General features: G+C 42.2%; 1 protein-coding gene across 1 annotated transcript in view; it reads right to left on the reverse strand.

Annotated features, from left to right (window-relative positions):
• Positions 1-11,418, reverse strand: part of LOC126109835 (uncharacterized) — an 85,328-nt gene extending 73,910 nt beyond the window's left edge. The window contains exon 1 of the mRNA XM_049914894.1: positions 11,300-11,418. Within this exon, the coding sequence (XP_049770851.1) occupies positions 11,300-11,367 (68 nt within the window). The 5' untranslated portion in view covers positions 11,368-11,418. The remainder of the gene's footprint in view (positions 1-11,299) is intronic.
• Positions 11,419-12,727: the final 1,309 nt, after the last annotated feature.

Genomic DNA, 12,727 nt, shown 5'->3' on the forward strand with positions numbered 1-12,727 from the left:
AAGTTGTGTAAAAGATATATTATAAACGAATTCAATGTTGCACAAATTCTTCATGTCGAACGTACCATGTGACGAGAGGTGACAGATAAGGAAGAAGAGAGGTTGATTATACGATAGGATTAATGGATGAGACTGGAGGTGGCTGTACGATCGCAAAACAAAAAACGAATAGTAAAAATAACATCACCTGTCTCAAACATGCCTAAATGGGATGGCGAATTGTTTCTGTCACATCGATGCTAAGTTTGTCCAGTTGTAAAGTATCCAGTTTCCACAGTTGTCCAACAAGAGGGAACTGCGGATAAGCAAAGAACTGGAAGCCAGGCTGGAAAGCAGCAGTACGTAGCGTTTTATTCACCCGTCAGGCCGTGTGATACGTGCCGCAGCAGCACGGCTTCATATTAGCTGCAACGTGACCTGCGTCGCCAAGTGGCCACTCTACAGACCTCCACTTCTGCCCAAACACCGGCTTTCTCTCTCCTCCGAAACTCCACCTATCTGCCTCGGCTTTCGCAATAACTTCGCTCTCCTGAAGGCTGCCAGCCGGAGTAAGTGAACTGTTTCATCCAGCTGAGACGAACTGCTGAAGGCGAACGAGACCTGGAGAATCTTGCCGCAGAGGCACCGCCGGCTCCAAGCAGCAGTTGGCACCACTGCTACTCGCCGCCGGCGCTTGACCTCCGAACAAATGAGTGCGGCCGGCAAGCGGCCGTCGCGCTGGCCGGGCTTTGCTTTCTCCCCCCCCCCCCCCACCCCACTCCATCCTCCCACCGGATAACCCCCCACCACGGCCCCCACTCTGCCCTCATTGGCTGTTCAAGTCACGCAGTCTGTGTCGCAGATGAGGCGCAGCGACCCGGGACAGTGCAGCCAACTGAAATTGAATTTCCCTCCCTTTCTCTCTCTACGTCTCTCTCTTTCTCTCTGCTCCCTCAGTAGCTCCCGCTGTATGCACACCACATCACATTCCGCCCCCACTTTCCGTGGTCGCCAACGACCTCTAACTCGCTTTCACAATTATGTTCTCTCCAGACATGTGTTGAATACTAAACAGATTTCAATCTGAGTAGCAGCCTTCTTTGCATGAGGTCACATACGTTACACACGTGATCTACAGACAAAAGCAAACATAACTCTTTCTTCTGAATGGCTGGCAATCTTGCATTAGATGACACAACAGTGATTCTCACTATAGTCCTCCCCGAGTGGAAATTCTATCTTTGTACACCTATTTGGCCACTTGACAGTATGAAAATTTTAACAGTTTTAAGGTCTTTTGCAGTTTTTACTACAAGATAAATGACAGTTTCATCCAGATCTCAAAATATTCTGTAATAGGGATCTGGTCTAAAAGATCTTAATTAAGATTAAACTGTGTAGGAAGAAACTCTATGCTACAGGCAAAGTAGAACTAAAACGGGACATTGAGATATGAGCCGAATATTGAAACTTGGGAAGAGTGCATTATATAACAGACATAGATGATGAGTGTAATGTATTTGTGGGAGTTTATTACCTCAAGTGTTGGTCTTCGCATTTTATGTTGTTCCATGGATAGGTAGACTCAATTTATCATGTAAATACACTCCTGGAAATTGAAATAAGAACACCGTGAATTCATTGTCCCAGGAAGGGGAAACTTTATTGACACATTCCTGGGATCGGATACATCACATGATCACACTGACAGAACCACAGGCACATAGACACAGGCAACAGAGCATGCACAATGTCGGTACTAGTACAGTGTATATCCACCTTTCGCAGCAATGCAGGCTGCTATTCTCCCATGCAGACGATCGTAGAGATGCTGGATGTAGTCCTGTGGAACGGCTTGCCATGCCATTTCCACCTGGCGCCTCAGTTGGACCAGCGTTCGTGCTGGACGTGCAGACCGCGTGAGACGACGCTTCATCCAGTCCCAAACATGCTCAATGGGGGACAGATCCGGAGATCTTGCTGGCCAGGGTAGTTGACTTACACCTTCTAGAGCACGTTGAGTGGCACGGGATACATGCGGACGTGCATTGTCCTGTTGGAACAGCAAGTTCCCTTGCCGGTCTAGGAATGGTAGAACGATGGGTTCGATGACGGTTTGGATGTACCGTGCACTATTCAGTGTCCCCTCGACGATCACCAGTGGTGTACGGCCAGTGTAGGAGATCGCTCCCCACACCATGATGCCGGGTGTTGGCCCTGTGTGCCTCGGTCGTATGCAGTCCTGATTGTGGCGCTCACCTGCACGGCGCCAAACACGCATACGACCATCATTGGCACCAAGGCAGAAGCGACTCTCATCGCTGAAGACGACACGTCTCCATTCGTCCCTCCATTCACGCCTGTCGCGACACCACTGGAGGCGGGCTGCACGATGTTGGGGCGTGAGCGGAAGACGGCCTAACGGTGTGCGGGACCGTAGCCCAGCTTCATGTAGACGGTTGCGAATGGTCCTCGCCGATACCCCAGGAGCAACAGTGTCCCTAATTTGCTGGGAAGTGGCGGTGCGGTCCCCTACGGCACTGCGTAGGATCCTACGGTCTTGGCGTGCATCCGTGCGTCGCTGCGGTCCGGTCCCAGGTCGACGGGCACGTGCACCTTCCGCCGATCACTGGCGACAACATCGATGTACTGTGGGGACCTCACGCCCCACGTGTTGAGCAATTCGGCGGTACGTCCACCCGGCCTCCCGCAAGCCCACTATACGCTCTCGCTCAAAGTCCGTCAACTGCACATACGGTTCACGTCCACGCTGTCGCGGCATGCTACCAGTGTTAAAGACTGCGATGGAGCTCCGTATGCCACGGCAAACTGGCTGACACTGACGGCGGCGGTGCACAAATGCTGCGCAGCTAGCGCCATTCGACGGCCAACACCGCGGTTCCTGGTGTGTCCGCTGTGCCGTGCGTGTGATCATTGCTTGTACAGCCCTCTCGCAGTGTCCGGAGCAAGTATGGTGGGTCTGACACACCGGTGTCAATGTGTTCTTTTTTCCATTTCCAGGAGTGTATATAAAATTCAGAAAAATCTTTATAAATTTACACTTGAAGTAAAGGTGGTGCAAATAATGAAAAAACATGTGATCCTGTCACATCAACAACTGGCCATTAATATTTTTTATCATAATATATAAATAAAATGTTTCAAATATTTATTTCATTTTATAAAATTGATTTCTGTATTTACAAACTATGAATCTGAACACCTGCTTAACACAAAAATATTGCTTTGTGTTAACTCTACATGTACATCTATATCTACACTCTGAAAATCACAGGCAGGTTCATGGCAAGGGATACATCCCATTGTACCAGTTATTGGGGTTTCTTCCTGTTTCATTCACATATGACATGTGGGAAGAATTATTGTTTGAATGCCTCTGCTCATGCAGCAACTATTCTAATCTTATCCTCACGATACATATGTGAGCGATATGTAATGGGCTGCAGTATATCCCTAAAGTAGTTATTTAAAGCCGGTTCTTGAAACTTTGTTAATAGACTTCTGTCTTCAAGAGTCTCCCAGTTCAGTTCCTTCAGTATCTCTGTAACACTCTTCCACGGATTAAATAAACCTGTGACCATTCGTGCTGCCCTTCTCTGTATAACTTCAGTGCTCCCTCTTAGTCCTGTTTGATACAGGTCCCAAACACTTGAACTGGTCTCACGACTGAATTCTAAGCAATCTGTTCCGTAGACTGTTTGCACTTCCCCAGTACTCCACCGATATATCGAAGGCTACTATGAGCTTTATCCCCAACTAAACCTGTGTCATCATTCCCTTTCATATCCCTACAAAACGTTAAAATCAGGTATTTGTATGAGTTGGCCGATTCCTGCAGTGTCTCGTTGATTTTATAGTCATAGGATACTATGTCTCTTTGTTTTGCGAAGTGAAAATTTTACATTTCTGAACATTTAGAACAAGTTGCCAAGTGTGCTCCATGTTCAAATCTTATCAAGATCCGACTGAATATTCATGCAGCTTTTCTTAGATAGTACCTCATTATAGATACGTGCATCATCTGCAATAAGCCTGGTTTTGCTATTAATATTGTCTGCAGAGTCATTAATATACAAAATGAACAGCAGTGGTCCCAACACACTTCCCCGGGGTACACTAGAAGTTACTTCTACATCTGACGATGACTCTCTCCATCCAAGATAGCATACTGTGTTCTCCCAACCAAAAGGACCTCAATCGAGTCACAAATTTCACTTGATACCGCATATGATCGTACATTTGAGAATAAGTGTAGGTTCAGTACAGAGTCAAATGCTTTTCGGAAATAAAGAAACACTGTGTATGCCTGGCTGCCTTGAACCAGAGCTTTCAGTATGTCATATGAGAAAAATATGACCTGGGTTTCACATTATCGATGTTTTTGAAATCCAAGATGGTTGGCGTTGAGGTGGTCATTCTATTCAAAACATATTATGTTTGAGCTTAGAATATGTTCTAAGATTCTACAACAAATCTATGTGAAGGATACTGGGCTGTAGTTTTTTGGACTACTTCTACTACCCTTGTCATAGACGGGTGTGGCCTGCGCTGTTTCCCAAGGACTGGGCAAAGTTTTTTGTTCAAGGGATCTACGATAGACCGAAGGGGCTAACTCAGCCGCTAATTCAGTATAGAATCTCACACGGATTCCATTACGGCCTGGAGCTTTGTACAGTTTTAACGATTTCAGCTGTTTCTCAACACCATTGACACTAATACTTATTTCATTCACTTTTTTCAGTGGTACGAGGATTAAATTGGGGCAGTTCTCCTGGGTTTACCTTTGTAAAGGCACGCTTGAAAATACAGTTAAGCATTTCAGCTTTTGCTTTGCTACCCTCAGTTTCAGTTCCTATCTCCTTCACCAGGGATTGGACACTAACTTTGGTGAAACTAACAGCCTTTACATATGACCAGAATTTATTTGTGTTCTGCGAAAGGTCACTGAAGGCACCAAGCACAATACTCTTGACAACAAAATGCGTTTCATTCAGCATCTCTCTATCTATAGTCCCATGCTTAGTTTTACGCCTATTATGCAATCATTGAAGGCATTTGCTACCAGATGTACAGTTTGGCTTTAGAAGTCGTTTAACAACTGAAAATGCTATATTCTCTTTTCTCTGTGAGGGAGTGGATGGGCTAAACAAAAAGTTTCGAACACTTGGCGTATTTTTTGATTTAACTAAGGCATTTGATTGTGTTGATCACAAAATATTGCTCCAGAAGTGGGACCATTACGGAATACATGGAGTAGCTCACCTCTTACTTTAGCAACAGGCAGAAATAGGTCATTATTCACAGTGTTAATAACGGATGTGATGTGGGGTCTGAGTGGGGTACTATCAAGTGGGGGGTGCCCCAGGGATCAGTGTTGGGGCCACTCCTGTTCTTTATCTATATGCCCTCTAGTATTACAGGTAACTCTAAAATATTTTTGTTTGCTGATGACACTAGCTTGGTGGTAAAGGATGTTGTGTGCAACATTGGCTCGGTTTCAAATAGTGCAGTACATGATCGCAGTTCATGGCTTGTAGAAAATAATGTTAAATCACAGTAAGACTCAGTTTTCACAGTTTCTAACACACAATTCAACAAAACCTGACGTTTTAATTTCACAGAACGGGCATATGATTAGTGAAACAGAACAGTTCAAATTTCTGGGTGTTCAAATAGAAAATTGTGAGCTTCGTTGGAATTCCACATGCAAGGCTGGTCTCATCAATCGTCTCTGCCAGTCACTGGAATGACCCAAGACTGACCTTGGAGCTCAGAGACAGGCATCATTTGTTTTTAACTTGCAATTACAGTTCTGCTCTTAATGTAGGAAAATGAAATGGGAAAAAGAAGAAAGGTGAAAGCAATTACATTAGAGTTACAGAATTAACGCTGGCTATCTTTGGCTAACAGCTTAGTCCAGATAAAACATGTAGTTACATATGTAGGCAAGCAGTGGAATGTACTACAAATTGCCATCATAAAAGATTAATCAGATTTAAGAAACTGGAATATACTTGCATGATCATACAGCCAGCAACTCTAAATTGAATGAACTCATTCATTTTTAAGGTAGTCTGAGAACTACACACATATGAGATCTAATTATTACTTCTACAGGAAATTAATACCTCTCGTTGTTGGATAATATTTGTAAAGGATTAGAAATAAATATATGGTGAGAAATGTCATAGCATAGTTCTTTCATTTCACATAAATTATCTGCCAAAGTGCAGCTGTTTCTTGTGATTTGTGGTGTTGAAAGTAGGTCAAGAAAATAATTACGCTGTTTACCGCTTCCAACTTCTGTGTTTGTAGCAAAATCAAACCGAACACCACACAGATTAAAGAACAACGTCATGTCAATAGTGTAGCTGTCTATTACAATCAGTAAAGGATGATCCTGAAATGTTCTTTTCTCTGATGCAGCATGACTATATAAATTGTGGTATATAATCTTTCGGAAGAATCGATCTTATTGTTCCGAAAATTATCAGTTACGTGAAGAAGTACAGTTGCTACCAGCGGATCAACTTATGATTCATTTAGTTACTTGTCAGTTGCTTCAAAATAGGTTGCACTATATTGCTCCCAGGCATAGCAGATCAAACAGTTTGATGTAAAAAGACATATCTTCACACTGCACCAATTGGAAATAGCACTTTTCGTATCGTGCATCTTACATCAGTTGTTCTGTGGGTCCTCATAGCCAAATGAACGCAGGTGTGATTAATCGGTAGAGAGAAAGAGTGTTTAAGATCCACCTCTCTGTAGTGCATAGACTACAATAGCCAATTACGGAACTAGTGTCGAGTATCGGTATCTGCACTGGTAAGTCTTTGCATTGTCGTGGAACGTTTGAGTTCATGAACTTACATTATGGCTACACCTGTGTGTTTCTCGAACTTCCTTGCAAGGCCAGTTGTACGTCGTGTAGATTGTACACGGAGAGCAAAAGAAAACTGGCACATAAAACATTTCAAACAGCTTGAGGTAGGCAACCCATCTTACATCACCCCTCGCAGGTTAGATGATGCAGACTGGGGTGCCTGTCTTATGGTGCTTTAAACATTTTTTCGTGCCAGTTTCATTTTGCTTACCCTGTATAAAGCAACACACCACCTACGACAGTCCGAGGAACGGCCCAGAGCATTATGTGGTGAATGAGACCTGCCTATGTGTGCTGCTCCTCACAAAACACCAGCAACAGCGCTTACATTGTGTATCTTTTAAAATGAACAGTGTGCTTTACAAGAAGAGATATATGTTTGTTTGATTCGTGGGAGGGAACCAAACAGTGAGGTCATCGATAGCAACGGATTAGGGAAGGTTGGGTAAGGTATTCAGCTATGCCCTTTGAAAGGGTCTATCCCAGCATTTGCCTTAAGCGATTTGACGAAATCACAGAAAATCTAAATCAGAATCGTAGAACACGAGATCGGACCTTTGTCCACCCAAATGTGAGTCCAGTGTGCTAACCACTGCGCATCTCGCTCGATAATATATATATATATATATTATATATATATATATATATTATCGAGCGAGATGCGCAGTGGTTATATATATATATTATATATATATATATATTATCGAGCGAGATGCGCAGTGGTTAGCACATATATATATATATATATATATATATATATATCACATGTATTTCTTCAGTGAATGGTTGAGGTATTGTATATATATCATCATCATCATCATCATCATCATCATCATCATCATTTAAGACTGATTATGCCTTTCAGCGTTCAGTCTGGAGCATAGCCCCCCTTATACAGTTCCTCCATGATCCCCTATTCAGTGCTAACATTGGTGCCTCTTCTGATGTTAAACCTATTACTTCAAAATCATTGTTAACCGAATCCAGGTACCTTCTCCTCGGTCTGCCCCGACTCCTCCTACCCTCTACTGCTGAATCCATGAGTCTCTTGGGTAACCTTGCTTCTCTCATGCGTGTAACATGACCCCACCATCTAAGCCTGTTCGCCCTGACAGCTACATCTATAGAGTTCATTCCCAGTTTATCCTTTATTTCCTCATTGTGGACACCCTCCTGCCATTGTTCCCATCTATATATATATATATATATATCACATGCATTGCTTCAGTGAATGGCAGAGGTATTGTAACTATGAATGCTATCCAATACAACATATGATGCATGTGGTTGAAGGGAAAAAAAATTAAAGCTTTAAGTTCTTCAGTTGTCTTATCTATATGACAGGCAAATAAAGTGTGCATGTTATGTATTCTAAACACACCTCCACAGCTACATATTGATGAAAAAAGTTTCAACCTGATCACAGTACTCATCAGCTTGATAATTCAGTTCACTGTATAGTATAGAACAATGTAATTACCCAAAATTGGACCGAGCGGGGTGGCGCAGTGGTTAGACACTGGACTCGCATTCGGGAGAACGACGGTTCAATCCCGCGTCCGGCCATCCTGATTTAGGTTTTCCGTGATTTCCCTAAATCACTACAGGCACATGCCGGGATGGTTCCTCTGAAAGGGCACGGCCGACTTCCTTCCTAATCCTTCCCTAATCCTATGAGACCGATGACCACGCTGTCTGGTCTCCTTCCCCAAACCAACCAACCAACCAACCAAAATTGGATGTGCAAGCATCCAAAATTGATCAAGAGTAATGACGCAAATTTCGAAAGCTAAGGAACCAGTACTTGATTTAAATGTAGCACTGTTACGAGGCAGTATTTGTCAAAATTTTTAGGTGATGCAGATACAAAAAATATTAAATACGGAAGGAGCAGTATTTGACAGACTATTACTGTAAGCAGAACTATGAGAGAATAAAATTTCTGCATCATATACCGAAGCATCTCCCTGATGTTATTAAAATGTTCACAATTTACTTAATGTTGTTCTTCAGAGAATGGTGTGCTTTGTTAGCGTGTATTTATCATAGAGTACCGGTGCTGTGATGTTCTAGTCTTTCACAAAACAGGAAAATTATGCTATGAGTCTCAGGCAACATAGCAAATATCATCATTACAATTAAACTATTTATATAAATCTACATCTACATACATACTCCGAAATCCACCGTACGGTGCGTGGCGGAGGTTACCTCGTACCACAACTAGCATCTTCTCTCCCTGTTCCACTCCCAAACAGAACGAGGGAAAAATGACTGCCTATATGCCTCTGTACGAGCCCAAATCTCTCTTATCTTTCTAGTCTTTCCGCGCAATATAAGTTGGCGGCAGTAAAATTGTACTGCAGTCAGCCTCAAATGCTGGTGCTCTAAACTTCCTCAGTAGCGATTCATGAAAAGAACGCCTCCTTTCCTCTAGAGACTCCCACCCGAGTTCCTGAAGCATTTCCGTAATCCTCGCGTGATGATCAAACCTACCAGTAAAACATCTAGCAGACCGCCTCTGAATTGCTTCTATGTCCTCCCTCAATCCGACCTGATAGGGATCCCAAACGCTCGAGTAGCACTCAAGAATAGGTCGTATTAGTGTTTTATAAGCGGTCTGCTTTACAGATGAACCACATCTTCCCACAGTTCTACCAATGATCCGAAGACGACTATCCGCCTTCCACACAATTGCCATTACATGCTTGTCCCACTTCATATCGCTCTGCAATGTTACGCCCAAATATTTAATCGACGTGACTGTGTCAAGCGCTACACTAGTAATGGAGTATTCAAAGATTACGGAACTCTTTTTCCTTTTCATCTGCATTAATTTACATTTATCAATATTTAGAGTTAGCTGCCATTCTGTTCACCAATCGCAAATCCTGTCCAAGTCATCTTGTATCCTCCTACAGTCACTCAACGACGACACCTTCCCGTACACCACCGCATCATCAGCTAACAGCCGCACATTGCTATCCACCCTATCCAAAAGATCATTTATGTAGGTAGAAAACTACAGCGAACCTACCACACTTCCCTGTGGCACTCCAGATGATACCCTCACCTCCGATGAACACTCACCATCGAGGACAACATACTTGGTTCTATTTCTTAAGAAGTCTGCTCATAACTTTGAGCAATAATGTTGACCATTCAAGAAAATTTTCAGGATAGCTGTGTTTTCATTTTTCGAAAGAGTCATTAGAGACACTAAGTGCATAAAGAGGAAAATTGTAGAGAATGTTGATTCAGAATATGAGAAGAAGGGGAAGAAAGAGAGAGACAAAAGTAAAGAGGGAGTATGAATGGCAAGTAAGTGGAAGGTAAGAATGAGCAGTAGAAGCAGAAGGAGAAGCAATAGAGCAAGTAGAAGAAAAATATGAATCCCAGTCCAACACAAATTTTATCTGTCATCATGGTGTTATTTCAGGGCCCCATTGCAGCAAAAGTCCAACATTTCTGTCTCAACTACAAAATTCAGTGAAGCAGAAAATGTGAATGAGCAGTAGATATGGGTGTAGAACTGGAAGGAAAATGAGAGGAGCACAGAGGACGAAATAATGGGAGAGAAGAGAAGGTGAGTGAAGGTAGTAGAACAAAAATTTTGAGTGTCAGAAAAGACATATTAAAACCATCTAAAACTGTTAAATTCTCAAGTTTTGTCATTTAGACTAATTTTTTATCTAATATCATCGAGTCGACAGATATAATCAACATGACATGGGAATATGGTTGTCTGCCTGTACTTACTTTTCTGAATCTTTTAAGATGTGATGAAAGAAAATGATCAGAATAGTATGAAACATGAAAAGATAAACAAACAGTAGAATGAAAATTGAAAAGTATTGAGGTATGAGAAGAGAGGGATGAAAACTGGATTAGTAGAAAAAGAAGCAGCATACGTTGGAATTAGAAAAAGAAGAAGAAGAGTAACCAGAATCAGAAGTAGACGGAGAGCTAGAAGTAATGTGGAAAACGAGGAAGAGAGAAAGAGTAGAAGTCTCAAAGTTAATACTGGTATAGTAAAAATGAAACGGGGACAGGAGAAGTAGAACAGATCTGCGAGAAGTATAGGTAGAAAAGAAAACAGGGAGATGGAGGGGAAGTGTAGAACTGGGAAGAATGCCTTAACAAAATGTGGGAATAAATGAAGAAGACAAAGTAAGTGAAATTGGAGTAGATAGCAATAAACAATATTTGACATTACTCGAAATTTAAGTGTAATTTTGATTGGAAATAAAAATTCTTCTCGTCGATCTTTTCTTGGATGATTTTTGTTTAACCATAGAACTTGTCAGAGTAGCAGTTGTCGGTTACCTACAAGCAAGTGTTTCCAGTGAGGAATCAACGTTTGCTGCTAATCGAGATCTCAGTTGTCGGTCCAGAGTCAGTGACGGGACTCACCTGGGCTTCTGTGGAGCAGTGGCAAGGGCCCCTGCGACTAGCAGTGTTACCAACAGCAGGGCTCGCATCTTGCTACTGCGTTGACTGGAGTGGAGATAACTGTACTGAGGAAAGGCCAGCTACCCGGCCGGCTGGCCGAGTGTTATATACAGGGACGCTGGTTTATCTAAGGACACGTGGAGTGCCCAGCTTGGAAATGCATTATCTGTAAGTGCTGCCGTAGATCACCTCTTTGAAATGTTAGTGACATATCTCTGTGTTCGATCTCAGCTAATTTCACCACGTGAAGGCTACATCTGTCCAGGGTATTGTGTGGGGGTTGTCAATCATGTTATCTGGTGTCCATGATGTACTCACAAACATTCTGGTACAACAGCTGCCTGTTAATAGCATTAACATATCTTCTATTACATTTATGAATTACAGCACAGGTTTCGAAAGAGTGAAACGACGCAGGGTACAGGAAAAGCCCGTTTATAACACCATCTAGGCCACACAAATAAAGATAGGTCGGGTAGTATTGGACAGTGGATTATACCAGACAGGAAATATAGCACCAGTGGGAACGCCTGTCACTCCACAGCAGTGTCATCTATAGAGGAATAAGACCGCTCACTGTATTGTGAAACAAAAAACAGTATGTTTCAGAGTGGCAACAAGGTTTGTTGCTTAACTTTGGTGTACTATGTTTTATTTGGAAGTAATCAATGCATTTTCATTGTACTGTATCTTTAGATACCATTGATATTACTGTCTATACAGTAATCTGTGACAATATCTAGCTTAACTAGTAACAACTGGAATGTTAAACTACCTCAGCAGTACGTTCGGACTGCATCGAACAATATCAATTCCGGGTTGCACTGAACAAAACAAATCACGTAAAAACTTAAATGTTTGCTGTTTTATTTCATTAAGAGAAAATATGGAGAACCTTCGTAATAAAAGGGACGTAAATAACATGAAGGAAGCAACAGAAAGAATCATATTTCTTGGAATGATCATCAGGGAAGAAAGTGAGAAATATTAAGTTCGAAGAATTACATTAGGTGATAAACTTAAAATTCCCAAGCAAACAAAAGAATGCCCATGAAGAAACAGCAGTTTTTTTCCGATAGCTTTCAGCGTTGATCAAGAAACAATATTGTACGACTGGAAAATCCTCCATAGGAGGCTAGTTTCAATGCCACACCTGTGTGGATTCGGCCGATGAGAATTGTGCCATTGTAGAGATGACCAAACTTTGCTATACTCATGGTGTTACTTAAGTTTCACTAAGGTTAAAGCAACATTTTAATTAAGTCTTTTCTGTTCAAAACATTAGTGTAATGGCTTCATTCTGAATTTTTGCTCATTTGTGTCAACTTTGTCCCAACATGGATATTTAGTACACAGATGTGTAGCTTGTACCTACTTTGCTGTTCTACA

The sequence above is a fragment of the Schistocerca cancellata genome, chromosome 12 (assembly GCF_023864275.1).
Source record: "Schistocerca cancellata isolate TAMUIC-IGC-003103 chromosome 12, iqSchCanc2.1, whole genome shotgun sequence".
Classification (NCBI taxonomy): domain Eukaryota; kingdom Metazoa; phylum Arthropoda; class Insecta; order Orthoptera; family Acrididae; genus Schistocerca; species Schistocerca cancellata.